General features: G+C 43.4%; 1 protein-coding gene across 1 annotated transcript in view; it reads right to left on the bottom strand.

Moving 5' to 3' along the window:
- Positions 1 to 19,786, bottom strand: part of KIF27 (kinesin family member 27) — a 199,491-nt gene that overhangs the window by 59,523 nt on the left and 120,182 nt on the right. The window contains exon 15 of the mRNA XM_030193692.1: positions 13,677 to 13,892. Within this exon, the coding sequence (XP_030049552.1) occupies positions 13,677 to 13,892 (216 nt within the window). The remainder of the gene's footprint in view (positions 1 to 13,676; positions 13,893 to 19,786) is intronic.

Genomic DNA, 19,786 nt, shown 5'->3' with positions numbered 1-19,786 from the left:
TAAGAGCCAACAAACTCATAGGCCTCACAGGAGATCCATCCCAGCCCTACCTTCCTGTATTGATTTCTTGTCAGAAAGGAAATCCATGAAGAGGGGAGGGAGCTATTGTAGGGCCCATGAATATGCACTGGCTCACCTACTCTGCACTCACTGACTGCTGCTGCTGTTCTCTTGTGTTGACCCAGATCCCTGAGCCTGCCATAATAAATAGGCACTATGAAGAAGCATAAATTCAGGGGAAATACTGTTGGTCTGCTTCAGTGATCCCAGACCCTCAGATGCGAGTGAATTAACCAACTATAGACCAGTAGCATCTATTCCCTTAATAACCAAAATAACAGAAGGGATGGTAACCAAACAACTCACAGACTATCTAAACAAGTTCTCAATACTACACGACTCCCAGTCAGGATTTCGTTCTAATCACAGTACTGAAACAGTACTAGTTACGCTCATGACTAAATTCAAACAAACGATTGCAACCGGCAAGAATATATTACTTCTACATTTCGACATGTCTAGCGCCTTCGACATGGTTGATCATGGAATCCTACTACACATCCTTGAATACTTCGGTATCGGAGGCAATGTTCTTAATTGGTTTAAAGGATTCCTAACCACACGCTCATACCAAGTAACATCAAATTCGATTACATCAGCCACATGGACACCTGAATGTGGAGTTCCACAGGGATCTCCCCTCTCACCGACTATATTCAACCTAATGATGATGCCCTTGGCCAAACTATTATCAAACCAAAACCTCAACCCATACATCTACGCTGATGATGTAACGATCTACATCCCATTCAAACAAGACCTAAAAGAAATTTCCAATGACATCAACCAAAGTCTACACATCATGCACTCCTGGGCAGATGCCTTTCAGTTAAAACTCAATGCAGAAAAAACCCAATGCCTAATACTCACCTCTCAACACAACACAAGCAAATTTACCACCATCAACACACCAAAACTAAATCTACCAGTTTCGGAAACCCTGAAAATTCTTGGAGTTACCATTGATCGGCACCTAACACTTGAGAATCACGCGAAAAATACAACCAAAAAGATGTTCCACTCAATGTGGAAATTAAAAAGAGTAAGACCATTCTTCCCAAGGATCGTCTTCCGTAATCTGGTACAATCATTAGTACTCAGTCATTTAGACTACTGCAACTCTATCTACGCTGGGTGCAAAGAGCAAATACTAAAAAAACTCCAAACAGCCCAGAATACTGCAGCCAGACTCATATTTGGAAAATCAAAATACGAAAGTGCAAAACCCCTACGAGAGAAGCTACACTGGCTCCCACTCAAAGAACGCATCATGTTCAAAGTATGCACCCTAGTACATAAAATTATCCATAGCGAGGCCCCAGCCTACATGTCAGACCTGATAGACCTACCACCCAGGAATGCTAAAAAATCATCTCGCACATTCCTTAATCTTCATTTCCATAACTGTAAAGGTCTAAAATACAAATTAATGCATGCATCAACCTTTTCCTATATGAGCACGCAATTCTGGAACACATTGCCACGCACCCTAAAAGCGACCTATGAACTGACCAACTTCCATAAACTACTAAAGACCCATCTCTTCGACAAGATATACCACAAAGATCAAAACATGTGAAACTCCCACATATATCCAGAAATGTTAAGAATGCCTTCTATTATATCACTTTCATGTATTCCATTACCATGCAACCCAAAATCCTTCTGTAATACCAAATGTCTATTATCTTCTCATTTCCACTATCCATGATGTATTGTAAGCCACATTGAGCCTGCAAAAAGGTGGGAAAATGTAGGATACAAATGCAATAAATAAATAAAATAAATAAAAATGTACCGCTTGGGAGGTTGTGTAAAAGGCTGTCTTACCACTGACTCTGGAGCCAAGGTGGGAGGGGAGGTGACCAACTGTGTACCCAAGTTCTGAGGGGACAAAATAGCCCCAAGTCCTGTGTTTTTCTCAGAGGCCACACAGCCTTCAGAAGTACTAGCTCCGTTGCTGAACACCTTCCTGGCAATGGGCTAGACTGCACTGACCTCCGAAGGTTCCACTGTGACAAAAATTACATTGCCTGGAGGTGCAGCTTCGATGACCACAACATTGAGCGCAGTGCTCTTGGCCCACTCCAAAGGAGCTTCCATAAGCGATGAAAGAAGCTGTGAAGAAGCCACACTAAACTGGGAGTTGCTGCTTCAAACAGTTTCCCTGACTTCTAAACCAGCACAGCATAACTCAGGCTCCCATGGAACTCATGACACAACTTGCCCAGAGAAATACAGCTGGCGAAAGCACACTCAGAAGAAAACATGGCTAGAGACATAAAGTGAGGTGACAATACTTTTTTTTTCAGGTATATTGGGGAAAGGAGGAAGGCTAGAAATGGAATTGTGAGACTGAAAGTGGCTGAGAATCGGTATATAGAGAGTGAACTAAACAAATACTTCTGTATTCACAGAAGATAATCACGGAGAAGGACCGCTGTTAACTGACAAAGGCATATATGGGAGTGGAGTAGATATTCCACCGTTTCTGGAAGAAAGTGTTTATGAATAACTGCAAAAGCTGAAAGTGGACAAAGCAATTACATAGTAACATAGTAGATAACGGCAGAAAAAGACCTGCACGGTCCATCCAGTCTGCCCAACAAGATAACTCATATTTGCAGCTTTTTGTGTATACCCTACTTTGATTTGTACCTGTGCTCTTCAGGGCACAGACCGTATAAGTCTGCCCAGCAATATCCCCGTCTCCCAACCACCAGCCCCACCTCCCAACCACCGGCTCTGGCACAGGCACAGACCGTATAAGTCTGCCCAGCACTATCCTCACCTCCCAACCACCAGCCCTGCCTCCCAACCACCGGCTCTGGCACAGACCGTACAAGTCTGTCCAGCACTATCCCCACCTCCCAACCACCAGTCCCGCCTCCCACCACCGGCTCTGGCACAGACCGTATAAGTCTGCCCAGCCCTATCCCCGCCTCCCAACCACCAGCCCCGCCTCCCGATCTTGACTAAGCTCCTGAGGATCCATTCCTTCGGCACAGGATTCCTTTATGCTTATCCCACGCATGTTTGAATTTTGTTACCATTTTCATTTCCACCACCTCCCGCGGGAGGGCATTCCAAGCATCCACTTCTCTCTCCGTGAAAAAATACTTCCTTGAGCTGGATGAGATACATCCAAGGTTACTGAAGGAGCGCAAAGAAGTTCCGGTGGGCCCTCTTAAAGATTTGTATAATAGATCCTTGGAGACAGGGGAGGTTCCACGGGATTGGAGAAGAACAGATGTGGTCCCTATCTACAAATGCAATTACAGGGAAGAAGTGGGAAATTACAGGCCGATAATAATAAAAGGTACTGTTGAAGGAAAGGATAGCAATATTCCTGGAATCCAATGGCTTACAAGATCTGAGGCAACAAAGGTTTGCCAAAAGAAAATCACGTCAAACAAATCTGATTGATTTTTTTTGACAGGGTGTCCATGCTAGATTTGGTCTATTTGGATTTTGGCAAAGTCGTTGGCACAGTTCCTCATAGGAGGCTCATGAACAAACTGAACGGGTTGAATTTAGGATCCAAAGTGGTAAACTGGATTAGAAATTGGTTGACTGACAGATGACCGAGAATGATGCTGTATATCTGTATTGGGAGGTGTGGGACAATCAAAGTTAATATTAGCAACTAAAAGATGTTAGTTAGCAGTGAAGAAGGGAAAGATATTCTTAGGGTTGACAGCAATGGTATCAGGAAGGGGAAGACATTGTTAGGGTACAAAGCAATGGAATTGTGATATTATGTTTCAAGATTGCATCATAACTGCCTATATGAGGTTGGCAAGGTGGCAAGTTGTAGACTGCCCTGTTTATGACGCTAGTGTTTAATCATGAAGAAGTGGAACCTGTGCAGAGTGCCAGATACAACCCTAGCCACCTTATTGGGCAGACTGGAAGGGCCATACAGGTCTTCATGTGCTGACATTTACTATGTTAGAAAAGAAACAGATAATGCGGTATCAGGCATCTCCTGACACCACAGCAGCTGTCCAATCCACATCACTCCTGGATTCAACTTAGTCAACGGCAGACACACCAACATGTTTCCCATGTTGTTTCAGATGTGAATTGCCAGGCAGAAGGGAAGATAAAATAATTTTGTGACACTGAGTTCCCCTTGTACTGCTGTTGGCACCCCATGTCACACTCCTGGCACCAGCTCACTCAATAGTACACTGCTTGTTTCCCATGGTGTTACAGTGCCATAGGGACAGTGAGGTAAACCAAATGACTTACAAGCTCCCTCTTGCCACTAAATTGCCCTGCTGTCACTCAGCTGGGGACCCCTTTTAGAATGGCACCTTTGCCTTTATCTTATTCACAAAGTGTAGAAAAAAGAAGAGGGTCCAACCGAAATGGAGGGACCTGGACTCCTCCAGGTATCCGAGGGGCAGCTCCTGGCAAGATCATGGATACTCTTCTGATCTCTACAGCTCGAATGTGTGACCAGTTCTCCAACAATGCCCAGGAACAATCTCACCAGACTAGTCCTCAGCTGCACACAATGCCCATCACTATCTGCTGGAGAAAGAGAATACTGGAGAACTAGTGGCTGTACTGTGCCTTTTAGAGGGCTCATAGCTCATAGATCTCCATTTCTATCTGCTGACTGAGGGGCTTAACCCATTTGTTCTGGACTGCTCTGATAGATGAAAAGAAAATGGGTCATTTGTTTTTGTGTGTAAATTAGACTTTGGTAAGAAAGTAGACAGTAGTAATGATTGATTGATGTAACAAACTTGGAGTGAGTTCAACAGAATATCCTATTGTGGAAGAACTGGAGATATGGAGAATATGGAACAATTGCTTGAGACTCACTTTCTCTTTGAGCTGAAGTTACTGCCACCAAGAAGAGTGCTCTCTCAGTCAGGAATTCAGCTCTGCTGACTCAGTGGGCTCAAATGAGCTGGGCAAGAATCATACGCTGTAGCCCTTCATGAATTCAGTAACAAATGGATGAACTGAAACTGGGTTACTGTTTTTTTTCCTCAAAGTTTATTAATGAACAAAAGTAACAACACAATTCGCCAAATATACTATTACAGTATTTCAAATAGAGCTAAACACACATCCAATAGTAGATTTTAAGACCACTATCCCCCCAAGTCCCCCTCCCTCCTCCAAAAGAAAGCTACTTACCTGTAAGCAGGTGTTCTCCGAAGACAGCAGGCATATATTCTCACATATGGGTGATGTGATCCACAGAGCCCGATGTGGACACTGCTAAGTGCACTGTCACTTTAAATCTTAGAGGTAGTGCCCCCACTGCGCATGTGCGGTTTACTTCCTGCCTGACGCTCGAGCATGGGACCAGCAGTACAGTACTAAAGATAAAAACACAACTTCAAGGGGAGGCAGCAAGGATGTGAGAATATATGCCTGCTGTCCTTGGAGAACACATGCTACAGATAAGTATCTTAGCTTTCTCTGAGGTCAAGCAGGCATAATATTCTCACATATGGGAATCACTAGCTACCAGGCTCACAACGTGAAATAATTCTGCAACTTAGTTCATAGTGAGCCTGGTGGAAAATTTTAAAAAGAGCCTGATAGCGGGGATGATTTTTAAGTAGTAAAAAGATTTTGCCCAGACAGTAGTAAGCAGTAAAGGTATGGGTAGAAGACCACGTAGCCGCCTTGCAAATTTCTTCAGTGGAGGCAGAGCAGAAATGGGTTACTGAAGTCGCCATGGCTTACACATTGTGAGCAGTGACCTGGCCATGCAGTGTCAGCCCAGCCTGAGTATATGTGTAGGAGATACAGTCAGCCTGCCAAGTAGAGACAGTACATTTGGTAATGGGTATCCCTAATCTGTTAGGGTCAAAGGATACAAAAATCTGGGAGGAATAACTATGAGGTTTCATGTGCTCCAGATAATGTGCTTGAGCATGCTTGAAGTCTAAGGTATGCAGTGTTGCTTCTCCAGATTAAGAATGTGGCTTAGGGAAGAAGACAGGAAGTACAATGGACTGATTCAGGTGAAACTCTGAGACCACCTTAGGGAGGAATTTGGAGTGGGTTTGGAGTACAACCCTGTCGTAGTAGAACGTGGTGTAAGGTGGGACTGCCAAAAGGGCTTGAAGTCCGCTGACTCTCCTGGCAGAAGTAAGAGGTATTAAGACTATCTTATATGTAAGGAACTTTAGAGAACAGGAATGAAAAGCGTGCTGACTTTAGTAAAATGGGGGAATACCTGAGGAAGGAGCTGATGGGATGGGAGGAAATACAAGAAGTGGAAGGACAGTGGTCCAGGCTGAAAGAAGCTATAAATAGGGCCACGAACCTTTATGTAAGGAAAGTAAATAAAAGCAAGAGAAAAAGGAAACCGATATGGTTCTCCAAGCAAGTGGCTGAGAAAATAAAGGCTAAAGAGTTGGCGTTCCAGAAATACAAAAAAACTCAAGAAAAGGAATACCGGATGAAACTGAAAGAAGCCAAGAGAGAGATACGTCTGGCGAAAGCGCAAACGGAAGAACAAATGGCTAGAAATGTAAGGAGGGGTGGCAAAATTTTTTTCAGGTATATTAGTGAAAGGAGAATGACTAAAAAGGGAATTGTGAGACTAAAAGATACTGCGAACCGCTATGTGGATAATGATGAAGAAAAAGCAAATTTGCTAAATAGAAACTTCTGTTCTGTTTTCACAGAAGAAAATCCTGGAGAAGGACCGCGATGGACTGGAAAAAGTACAAATGAGATTGAAGTGGATAGAGCACCGTTCACAGAAGACAGTGTGTATGAACAACTTGAAAAGCTAAAGGTGGACAAAGCCATGGGACCGGATGGGATCCACCCTAGGATATTGAGGGAGCTCAGAGAGGTTCTGGCGGGTCCTCTTAAAGATTTGTTTAATATATCCTTGCAGACGGGAGAGGTTCCGAGGGATTGGAGAACGGCGGGTGTGGTCCCTCTTCACAAAAGTGGTGATAGGGAAGAAGCTGGAAACTACAGGCCGGTAAGCCTCACTTCGGTTATTGGAAAAGTAATGGAAGCGATGCTGAAGGAAAGGATAGTGAATTTCCTGGAAGCCAATAAGTTGCAAGATCCGAGACAACATGGTTTTACCAAAGGGAAATCGTGCCAAACGAATCTCATTGAATTCTTTGATTGGGTGACAGGAGAATTGAATCAGGGACGAGCTATGGACGTAATCTACTTAGATTTCAGCAAAGCTTTTGACACGGTTCCCCACAGGAGGCTCTTAAATAAACTGGATGGGCTGAAGATAGGACCCGAAGTGGTGACCTGGATTAGGAACTGGTTGACGGACAGACGCCAGAGGGTGGTGGTGAATGGAATTCGCTCGGAGGAGCGAAAGGTGAGTAGTGGAGTGCCTCAAGGATCGGTGCTGGGACCGATTCTGTTCAATATATATGTGAGTGACATTGCCGAAGAGTTAGAAGGTAAAGTTTGCCTATTTGCGGATGATACTAAGAGCTGTAACAGAGTGGACACCCCAGAGGGAGTGGAAAACATGAAAAAGGACCTACGGAAGCTAGAAGAATGGTCTAAGGTTTGGCAATTAAAATTCAATGCGAAGAAATGCAAAGTGATGCACTTAGGGAGTAGAAATCCACAGGAGACGTATGTGTTAGGCGGGGAGAGTCTGATAGTGCTGGGCAGACTTTATGGTCTGTGCCCGGAAAAGGACAGGTACAAATCAAGGTAAGGTATACACAAAAAGTAGCACATGTGAGTTTATCTTGTTGGGCAGACTGAATGGACCGTGCAGGTCTTTTTCTGCCGTCATCTACTATGTTACTATGTAAATGGTTCAAATGGAGGCTTCATAGGAGCTGTTAGAATGACACCAAGATCCCACGCCACCAGAGGTGGTTTGATAGGAGGTTTGGTATAAAATAAACCTTTCATGAATCTAGCTATCAAGGGATGTGTCACGGTCTCAGGCTCTCAGACACTGGAACAACGTGAGCCGTTAGGCTGCTGTCAAGGAATGGCAGCAGCAGACAAAATCCCCCAACCAGGACTGGACAAACAAGCAAGGATGGAGCTGGAATCTGGACCGGACTTGGCTGGAATAGCAGGACTGGAGTAACCGGACTTCACCTGCCCTGACCACCGTTCCCCAGAGGTTGAGCCCCTAGGTGCGGGTGGCCTGCAGGACTTACAGGACGGAGCTGGTAGACAAGAAATACTGGACTGGACTGACTGGAACAACAGGATTCTCGAGGCGGACACTGAATACTAAACAAGCTTAACTAAAACAAGATTCAGGATACAGGGCTCAGGATTCTCACACAGGGTATAGGATACTGAAACAAGCTTGACTGAACAGGGACTGAAGGTCAGAGGGGAAAAGAACAAACAGGGCAGGATAGAAAGCTAGGCCACACCGACAAACAATAAAGCATTGGCTGAAGGCTGACAGGCAGCCACAGAGAAGGATGCACAGATAAGCAAAAGAGCAATGGCTGAAGGCTGACAAGCAGCCACAAAGAAGGATAAAAGCAGTAGTGCTTAACAGCTTAACTGCACACAGACTAAACAAGAACAAGGCAAGGCATACAGGCACGAAACAAAGCAAGGCAGAAGTGCTCCTATCAGCACCAAAAGGGTACAACAGGGAAGCTAAAAGGGTAAAGCAGGGAAGGTAAAAGGGTAAAAGCAGGGAAACATATAATCTTAACTGCATACAGACCAAACAAGAACAAGGCAAGGCAGAAGTGCTCCTATCAGCATCAAAAAGGGTAAAGAAGGGAAGCTCAAAACAAAGCAAGGCAGAAGTGCTCCTAACAGCACACCAACTAACCTTGACCTTTGGCATTGCAAAGGTCCACCTGAAAGGGCCAGGTGTATAATAAAGGCAATTACAAGTGAGGTCACAGGTAAGGATGCTGCTTAGTTCCAAACAACCCAAGCAAGTTTGGCAAGCAATGACTTCTGAAACATGCTTGGGAAACAGCAAGAAAGTCTTTAGCAGCCACAGGGTCCGGCCACCAGGGGCAAAGTGAGCACAGACATGGAAAATAGTCACAATCATGACAGGATGAATGGAAACTGATTATCAACTCTAGAACGAAAAGCACTAATGGCACAAGAGTGTACTCTTACTGAGGTAGTTTTGATGCCAGAATCTGAAAGATGGAGAAGATACTCCATGAGGGTAGGAAAGGAGCATCTAGCAGGGTCGAGAGCTCTGGCTGCATACCAGATAGAACTTTTTTTCCACTTTAAACAATAACATTTCTGTGTATAAGGTTTCATAGAAGCTAGGAGTATCCTAGAGACTGATTCAGGAAGATTTAAGGAACATAAGTCTATGTCAGGAACTATGCTGTCAGGGCTAGACAGTGAGGGTCTGGATGGAGGAGGGACTCCTCATTCTGCATTATTAGGGTTGGAACAGGATCTAACCTCAACGGTTCTCTGGACAATAACTCTAGGAGGAGAGGGAACTAGGAGGGAGGAGTAGGCTAATGGTTAGTGCAGCAGGCTTTAACGCCTGGCTACCTGGGTTCAATTTCCACTGGAGCTCCTTGTGACCTTGGGCAAGTCATTTAACCCTCCATTGCCCCAGATTGTGAGTCCTCTAGGGATAGAGAAGGTACCTGCATATAATGTGTACAGCACTGTGTATGTCTAGTAGAACTATAGAAATGATTATTATTAGTAGTAGTAGTAGATTTGATGAGGTTTGTAGGAAGCAATCAGAATCATGGTCCCTTAGTCTCGACAGAGTTTGAAAAGAGTTTTCCCTATGAAAGGTAGTGGGGAAAAAGTGAAACGATGATGTTTTCCCAGTGAAGCAAGAAGGCATCTGGGGTTGTATGGTTGGGTGCATATATCCTGGACCAAAAACCGGGAAGCTTGTTGTTCTGAGAAGCAAACAGGTCTATTGCTGGAATATTCAATGAACTACAGAGATGCTGAGGGACCATTCGTGAGGTTGCAGGACTCTGCTCAGTTTTGTCTGTGTCATGTTCCCTGACCGTTCAGGATATGGGCATCTGATGATGGGGCGGCCATCTTGGATTTGGGTATCTCTAGGATAGGACGGCCATCTTAGAGGTGGGCGTCTTTAGTTGTGGCAGTCATCTTGGAGTTGGGCAGTTTCAGGAAGGAAGGCCATATTTGGGCGTAAGGGTGTCTCCGGTTGGGGCAGCCATCTTGTTGACAGCTGCACATGTTTGGGCCTAATTCCTGTTCTATTTAAAGCCTGACTACCAGTCCTTCCACGCTTCGGCTTCTACTCAGTTCCTTGGGTAGTTGCAGTGCTTCTGGATACCTGCATGTCTGCTTCTTGGTCTTGACCTCTGCCTGATCCTGGATTCGCTATTGTTTGCTGCTCGGTACTGACCTCTGCCTGTTCCTGACTCTTCTATTGCCTGCTGCCTGGTCTTGACCTCTGCCTCATCCTGGATTCGCTATTGTCTGCTGCCTGGTACTGACCTCTGCCTGTTCCTGATTCTTCTATTGCCTGCTGCCTGGTCTTGACCTCTGCCTGATCCTGGATTCGCTATTGTCTGCTGCCTGGTACTGACCTCTGCCTGTTCCTGATTCTTCTATTGCCTGCTGCCTGGTCTTGACCTCTGCCTGATCCTGGATTCGCTATTGTCTGCTGCCTGGTACTGACCTCTGCCTGTTCCTGATTCTTCTATTGATTGCTGCCTGTTCCTGACCTCTGCCTGATCCTGGATTCGCTATTGTCTGCTGCCTGGTACTGACCTCTGCCTGTTCCTGATTCTTCTATTGATTGCTGCCTGTTCCTGACCTCTGCCTGATCCTGGATTCGCTATTGTTTGCTGCCTGGTACTGATCTCTGCTGTTCCTGTCTCCTCTGCTGTCTGCTTCTGGTCCTCGTTTCTCCCGTGGCTAGGCCGGGCCCCGTGGACTTTGTTCTGGACTCAGTTCTTCCTGCTGTTGGCTTCCTGCACCTGGGGGCTCAACCCATGGGGAACGGAGGGTGACACAGGGGGAACTCGGGGTTGGCCGACAGCTCGGGGAGGAACCCTCCTCCATCGAGCACAAGGGCTCACGTTCCTTCTCAGCGAGCCTGACAGTCTGCTACAGTATTTTCTTTGTCGACTGGGTAAACGACTCTTAGAGAGATGTTTTGAGAAGTTGCACCAGTCAATATCTGTATGGCTTGCTGACATAGGTGGCAAGAACCTGTTCCCCCTTGTTTGTTGGGGTAATATATCGCAACCTGGTTGTCTGTGTGAACGAGGATTACCTGATCGAGAATGTGGTCTTGAAAAGTCTTGAGAGCATTATAGACTGCCCGCAATTCGAGAAGATTGATATGATGTTGTTTCTCCTGTGGGGACCAAGTATTTTGTGTGTGAAGACCATTAAGGTGAGCACCCCAACCTAACATGGTTAGAATCTTGTGAAGTAGAGATGGCTGAAATGGAAGAGCCCCAGATGAGATTCTGGGACACTATCCACCACTGTAGAGACTGACATAGCTGTGGAGTTATTTGAATTTGAGCTGAGAGCAATCCTGTGGCATAGGATCACTGAGAGGAGAACATCAACTGAGGAATTTGGAAGTGGAGTAGAGTTAACGGCATTACATAGATTGTTGAAGCTCTGAGTAGGCGAAGCATCTGTGGTGCAGATACTGGTGGATTTGAACATCTGAGTGGTGAGAGCCAGTATGCTGTTTGCTCTTGGTTGAGGAAGGAAGGCTTGGCTCTGAGTAATATCAAGGAGAGCCCATATGAACTTTAAGGTCTGAACTGTTGAAGATGTGATTTGGGGTAACTGATTACAAACCCAAGCTCTAGGAGCTTTATGGTGGATAGAATGGAGGTGTATCTTGACTCCCCAGAGTCTACCTTGATTAACCAGCAGCACTAGATTCTTCTTCTTAATGAATAAGGGCCTCTTTTATCAAGCCATGCTAGCAGCTCCTGGTATGGTAATGCCAACAAAGCCCATTCATTCTGAATGGGCTCTGATGGCATTGCCGCGCGGCTTGATAAAAGAGGCCTTAAATATGGTGACTATGCTTGGTGCAAAGAGTACCACAGATGACTATGGTATCTCTCATTTTCAAACTATAGTATGATTTACTTCAAATACACACGTCCAGCACACACTTCAAAGCCACACCCATCCCCAGTTCTGGTTTGAAAAAGTTATTTAGTACAATGAGTTGAAACGTAGAAAGAGATTTGGGTTTTTCCCCCATTTTTTTAAGCCCCTTTTTTATTTAATTAATACATCGTCAACTTTGACCTTCAGAGAGGAAGCACATAAAAAGCATGCCTTGTAGCAAGCTTGTCAGATTCTGTTTGCTTTAAGTGGATGCTGCCATCTGTATGCCATTGTGAAGTAGCGCTGGGTGAGTTGCTATCTGTCAACACAATTTTTATGTGGTTTTTTTTTAGGTTGTGCTATATTTCACTGGTTATATTATTGACAGTTTATTATTTATATCTTTTTTTTTAGCTTGTTTGAATTTATCAAAGACTTTAATGTGCATAGATTGATCTGTAGGTAAGTTTGTGTTTGGCTGTTTCCCAGTCCCTATAGCATAGATTGATCTCCCATGAGTATGTATTTTTTATTGAATGTTATTTGATTTGATTTACTTTTATATATATGTTATTTATGATTTTATATTGTTATACCTACAGTTACCCATTATGCAGCCCTTTGCTTGGGCAAAACATGATCCACGCTGGGTATTTTATTGTTGAGATCTCCTGTGCTGAATAAATACTTTGCAACTTTTATTGTGTGATCTGCTCCTTTTGACTCCTTGTGTGCAGTTTGCAGACCACTGGTACCTCTGCTTATGGGTATACAGGATGTATGAGCATAACACAGTAGCATAGTAGATGACGGCAATAAAGACCTGTATGGTCAATCCAGTCTGTCCAACAAGATAAACTCATATGTGCTACTTTATATGTATACCTGACCTTGATTTATCTTTGCCATTTTCGGGGCATAGACCATAGAAGTCTGCCCAGTACTTGCCCCGCCTCCCAACCACCGGTGCTGCCACCCGATCTCTGCTAAGCTTCTGAAGATCCATTCCTTTTGAACAGGATTCCTTTATGTTTATCCCACACATTTTTGAATTCCGTTACCGCCACCTCCCACGGGGGGGGGGGGGGGGGGGGGGGGGGGGTGGAATTTCAAGTATCCACCACTCTCTCCGTGAAAAAATACTTTCTGACATTTTTCTTGAGTCTGACCCTGGGCAATTTTATAAACATCCCTTTCTGCACCTGTGGGGGTAACTTTACAACAGGGTGCTTAGGTTAATAGGGCAGGAAGATGCTTATTTTTAGAAGACTCTATGCCTTATAAAGAAACAGCACAAATCTTGCAGAAATACTGTCTAGATTGTGGGTGCTAACATTTATGCCTGCTCAGGCCCAGACTCCTCCCCTGAGCACACCTATTCTACAACTATATGCCTGTTTGCACCACATGTACTTTTAGGCATAACCTCGTTTTATAAGAGGTTTTTTTAAGCATATATAGATTGTGTTCTATATGCACAAAGGATTTATAAAACTACAGAAATGCCTTATAAAATTACCTCCTAAGTGAAGTAAATGTATGGAGTTCAATACTAGAAAGAGTTTTTAAGTTCATCAGTGATGGTCTTTACTTACTTCAGGTGATAACACTCTTCCATTTTTCAGCTTCTCATCTAGACTGCCTCTTCTTCTGAGGAGCAGATCCCTTTCCTTCTGCAGGACTTGCACTTCTTCTGCTATTTTCCTCTTCTCCTCTTTGTCACTGCTCTGTAGCTCAAGACTCTTATCAGACAGCTCCTGGTCTAGCACATTCAGGCGAGAAGACAATTTCAAGAGGTCTTTGCTTAATGCCTAAAAATATAATAATACATTGTTAGAAATATGATTAAAAAATCAGGACTAAAGATCAGCAATATTGACATTTTCGCTGACACCAAATTGTGCACCACTGCAAATACAAATGATACACTTACTTTAAAGAAGGAGATGGACATTTAAGGAAAAAGGGTACGCAACTAGAAAAAGATATAGTAGGTAATTTTTTAAGCCATTTTCATAGGTAAAACATTGCTTTACCTAAGGAAATAGGATCTTTTAAAATTTACAAGTCTAATAAGGAGGTAAAGTTATGCGTGTATAGCCTGTATCTGCATAAGTTTTCCTGCTGTTTGAGGCGGTGTCCCTATGGGCAAGGTTGACATAGGGTTTTCATTTACATGCACAAATTTACCTCAGGACAATTATGCACACCAAATAGCAGCTGTAAATACATGCACATAGTTTTCCTGGAGTAATTTTCAATGTTGAAGCATATGTGTACTTTTGCTTTAAAAAATCCAGCAGAATCTGCATAGAGAAATGTATGCGCATACTTTTGAATACTGTGGGTAGTTAATTATCTCTAATCTGTAGGCAAATATAGGGTAATGCAATAACGGGGGCAATATTTAAAATTAACCATGAAAAAATCAGAAGATAATAAACTGGGGATGAGCACAGAAAATAAAGCAGCAACAGATAAACATGGAAACATGTTGGTATGTATCACACAAAGAAGGTGTGGGGGGGGGGGGGGGGGATGGTGGAAGAAAGGACAAGCATGTAATTCTTTCACAATATAAAACCCATCAGGAAACAGATGGAGCATGGGGTTCAGATGTGGGCACTAGGGCAGATTTACATCTCATAGGCATAGGATCTTCAGTGTCCCTGCCAGAAACCTCCAAAGACCAAAGGTGATGGGGGGGGGGGGGGGGGGGGCATGAAGTGGAAACTTGGTCTCCTCTGAAGAAACAGGCTCTCTTTCCATTGTGATCAAAGGGCACCTCTGTTCAGGTGGTCCTCTCTTCAACAAAATGGGAGCAGCACTGTCCCAGCAGACAGAAGGTTGCCTGAACTAAGCAGGTACCATCTCTGCAAGTAGTGGCACCTTGAGGCATTTGCTTACTATGCCTAATGGGAGATCCAGCCCTGGTAAGCACTCCTTCTCACAAAGAACATCCAAAATGTTACAAACAAGTACTGAAGGACACAATGCTATTAAAAAGGAGCAAGATATGTTTATGGGAGAGATGGAGCCTGTATGAAGGCTAAAGGGAAAAAGATTTCACCATCTTCACAAGAAAGGATTCATTATACAAAGAATGGTGAAATTATGAAACATTTTCCCAACAGAGGTAGTCAAGGTTACAGCAATAAATAATATCACAAACTGGAAAAAGGTTTGGAGGAATACAGAAAAATGTTGATTGATCCAGAGACTTAAGATAACTGATATACTTGGAGTGGAAAAGAAATTGGGCCTATTTCCTAACTTGTACTAAGTACATAAGAAAAGCCATGCTGAGACAGAGGGCCTTCGAGCCCAGCATCCTGCCTCTGAGTGAGGCCAGCCCATGTTGCAAGTAAAAGGCAGAACCCAAAAAGTACATCCACCATTTCCCATACTTAAGTTTGAGGGATGAACAATGTCTCCCCCAAGCCTACTTAGCTAATAATTTTTAAGGATTTTTCCTTCATGAAATCCAATCCTCTTTTGAATCTCACTATGTTGGTTGCCTTGTCCACAGCCTCCGGCAACAGAGTCCACAGCTTAATTACATACTGTGTGAAAAAATTCTGGTTTGTTTCAATCTGTTGGTCATTAGTTTTGTGGCATATCCTTTTGTTTTTGTGTTGTTTGACAGGTTAAACAATAGTTCCCTATTGTTCTATCCCACGCATAAGTTTATAAACGTCTATCATATTATGTTATATTATGCTTTTGGCTTTTCCTTCTGTTAAATGAATTATTAAATGCAGGATGTTCGACTCCTCTTTATTACCGAGTTGTTTTGGTATGGAATACGTTACCTTTACAACTTCAAACATTGACTAATTGCTATATTTTTAGGAAAGCTCTTAAAACATTCTTATTTACAGCATCGATTTGAGATGTATTTCAGAAAATTATAGGGTAATGGCTTTTTAATGTACTTTATACCAACCTTTTGTGAGAGGGATTCATGTACAAACTTTCGAGTTTCATTTACAAGTGGCACATGCAAGTCCACCATCTAGGCATAAAATTTTTAGTAGCTCTTTGGCTCGTGTAAGTGCTTGCACCTAACCACATATATGTGTACATATCTGGTTATGCTAGGTGGGTGACTCTGCCTGTGTAAGTGATCAGCCACCATTAAAAGACATTTGGTGAAAATTTGGACGGCTGAAAGGAAGGACTTTATACCTGTAATGATCTGTATGTAGAAGAAACAAGGTATTTTCTTCACCTCATAAGTACATAAGTATTGCCATACTGGGAAAGACCAAAGGTCCATCAAGCCCAGCATACTGGTCACAATATACTTGGCAAGATCCCAAAAAAGTACAAAACATTTTATACTGCTTATCCCAGAAATAGTGGATTTTCCCCAAGTCCTTTCAATAACGGCCTATGGACTTTTCCTTTAGGAAGCCGTCCAAACCTTTTATAAACTCCGCTAAGCTAACCGCCTTTACCACATTCTCTGGCAACGAATTCCAGAGTTTAATTACACGCTGAGTGAAGAAAACATTTCCGATTCGTTTTAAAAATACTACATTGTAGCTTTATCGCATGCCCCCTTGCCCTAGTATTTTTGGAAAGCATAAACAGAGGCTTCACATCTACCCGTTCACATCTACAACTCCACTCATTATTTTATACACCTCTATCATATCTCCCCTCAGCTGCCTTTCTCCAAGCTGAAGAGCCCTAGCCGCTTTAGCCTTTCCTCATAGGGAAGTCGTCCCATCCCCTTTATCATTTTCGTCGCCCTTCTCTGCACCTTTTCTAATTCCACTATATCTTTTTTTGAGATGCGGCGACCAGAATTGAACACAATATTTGAGGTGCGGTCGCACCATGGAGCGATACAAAGGCATTATAACATCCTCATTTGTGTTTTCCATTCCTTTCCTAATAATACCTAAAATTCTATTTGCTTTCTTAGCCGAAGCAGCACACTGAGCAGAAGGTTTCAATGTATCATCGACGACGACACCTAGATCCCTTTCTTGGTCCGTGACTCCTAACGTGGAACCTTGCATGACGTAGCCTTTAATTCGGGTTCCTCTTTCCCACACATATCACTTTGCACTTGCTCACATTAAATGTCATCTGATATTTAGATGCCCAGTCTCCCAGTCTCGTAAGGTCCTCTTGTAATTTTTCACAATCTTCCCGCGATTTAACAACTTTGAATAACTTTGTGTCATCAGCAAATTTAATTGCCTCACTAGTTACTCCCATCTCCAGGTCATTTATAAATATGTTAAAAAGCAGCAGTCCGAGCACAGACCCTCGGGGAACCCCACTAACTACCCTTCTCCATTGAGAATACTGACTGTTTAAACCTACTCTCTGTTTTCTATGTTTTAACCAGTTTTTAATCCACAATAGAACACTACCTCCTATCCCATGACTCTCCAATTTCCTCTGGAGTCTTTCATGAGGTACTTTGTCAAACTAATACAAAACAAACTGAACAGCCAAATTCAATCCCAAAAGGTCATAAAAAAACATACAATACTTAAAAGCATGAAGATTACCCTCAGAAACCAAGGTATAAACCAAGGTCTGACCAACAGGACCCGTTATCTATATAAGATTTTGGTGTCCGTGGTCTGATCTCTTTCATTGGGTAAGAAATTTAAACTCACATGCTTACAATCAAAGTTTTCTCATAATGCAAACATATTCACGGACACGTTCTCTGAGAGGTAGGAGCTCTTTGCATCGGGCACACACATATGACATCTCACCAACAGGGAGATAATCATAAATGTGACACTCAATGCAAAAGACTAGATAGTACCCCTCTCGCTGCTGGACTGCTGACTCCATCTTAGTGTTTTTGAGTTTTTCAATAATTTAAAACTTGCTACAGTATTAAGGAAATTAGACTAATATAAAAGTGTCTTTTAGTTTATATAGTATATTGTATGATTTATTTAGTGTTTCCTTCTTAGATGGTAATGAAATGTATTTAAAACTCTGTAAGAGCACTCCTTGCTTGTTACCCTAATTACAATAACTGACTATAAATGTAGAGTTGTCCTTGGGGTGGGCGGGAAGACTAAACTAGATCCTGCAGTGCCAGCTAGATTCTGTTAATGCTGTGGTACAAAGTTTTTAAAACTAAGTGGAAAAGACTATGGAGATTAGTTGATAAAATTGTTTTTTATATTTTTATTTTGCCTAACACTAACCTACAATTCCTCCTTTAAACCCCAATCTTTAAGTTCCCAAAGCACAAAGTAAAATAGCATTCACTTACCAGAGAAATGTCCTCTTCTCTCGGAACTTCTCAGAAAGTTCAGTGGGACCTTTCCTCTTTATATAGTTTTGAATCTAAGGGGCCTTTTTTAAACAGGCTCTTTGAAGCTGACTCAGCAACCTATGCAAGTATTCTACTTCCCCACACCTTAATTAACACTTAATTGAGGTCGTTGGATGAGGTATCTCCAGCAGCCAAGGAACAGAAAATAACTGCCTTTTAGAACAAGAGTTTTTGGCTGTTTAGTTTCTACCTCTAGAAAAGGTTTCCGTTTAAAACTATGAGAAAAGGGTTTGTACACTATTAGGCTCATTTTCGAAAGAGAGGGATGCCCATCTTCGACATAAATCGGAAGATGGACGTCCTTCTCACAGGGTCGTCCCAAATCGGTATAATCGAAAGTCGATTTTGGACGTCCCCAACTGCATTCCATCACAGGGACAGCCAAAGTTCAAGGGGGCGTATCAGAGGTGTAGCGAAGGCGGGACTTGGGCGTGCCTAACACTAGGACATCCTCGACCCATAATCGAAAGAAACAAGGACATCCCTGATGAACATTTGGACGACTTTACCTGGTCATGTTTTTCTTACGACCAAGGCACATAAAGGTGCCCGAACTGACCAGATACCCACCGGAGAGAATCGGGATGACCTCCTGTTACTCCCCCAATGGTCACTAACCTCCTCCCACCCTCAAAAAACATCTTTAAAAATATGTCGTGCCAGCCTCAGATGTCATACTCAGGTCCATCACAGCAGTATGCAGGTACCTGGAGCAGTTTTAGTGGGTGCAGTGCACCTCAGACAGGCGGACCCAGGCCGATCTCCCCCCCACCCTACCTGTTACGTTTTTGGAGGAAACAGCGAGCCCTCCAAAACCCACCACAAGTCCACTGTACCCATATCTAGGTGCCCTCTTCACCCAAAAGGGCTATGGTAATGGTGTACAGTTATGGGTAGTGGGTTTTGTGGGAGTTTTGGGGGGCTCAGCACACAAGGTAAGGGAGCTATGTACCTGGGAGCAATTTTATGAAGTCCACTGCAGTGCCTCCTAGGGTGCCCGGTTGGTGTCGTAGCACATCAGGGGGACCAGTACACTACAAATGCTGTCTTCTCCTGTGACCGAAGGGCTTGCATTTGGTCGTTTCTGAGATGGACGTCCTTGGTTTCTATTATCGCCGAAAATCAGAAACGACCAAGTCTAGGGACGACCATCTCTAAGGACAACCAAATTTCAGGATTTGGGTGTCCCTGACCGTATTATCGAAATGAAAGATGGATGTCCATCTTGTTTTGAAAATACAGGTTTCCCCGCCCCTGGATGGGGATGTTTTGCGAGGACGTCCTGATCAAAACGTGGACGTCCCTTTCGATTATGCCCCTCTATGGCAACTAGTTAATGATGATTGCTTTTATATCTCTCTCTCTTTTTATTCCCCCCTTAAT

The sequence above is a fragment of the Microcaecilia unicolor genome, chromosome 2 (assembly GCF_901765095.1).
Source record: "Microcaecilia unicolor chromosome 2, aMicUni1.1, whole genome shotgun sequence".
Taxonomy (NCBI): Eukaryota; Metazoa; Chordata; class Amphibia; order Gymnophiona; family Siphonopidae; genus Microcaecilia; species Microcaecilia unicolor.
The sequence above is the reverse complement of the archived record's forward strand: the minus strand, read 5'-3'. Positions and strand labels throughout refer to the sequence as shown.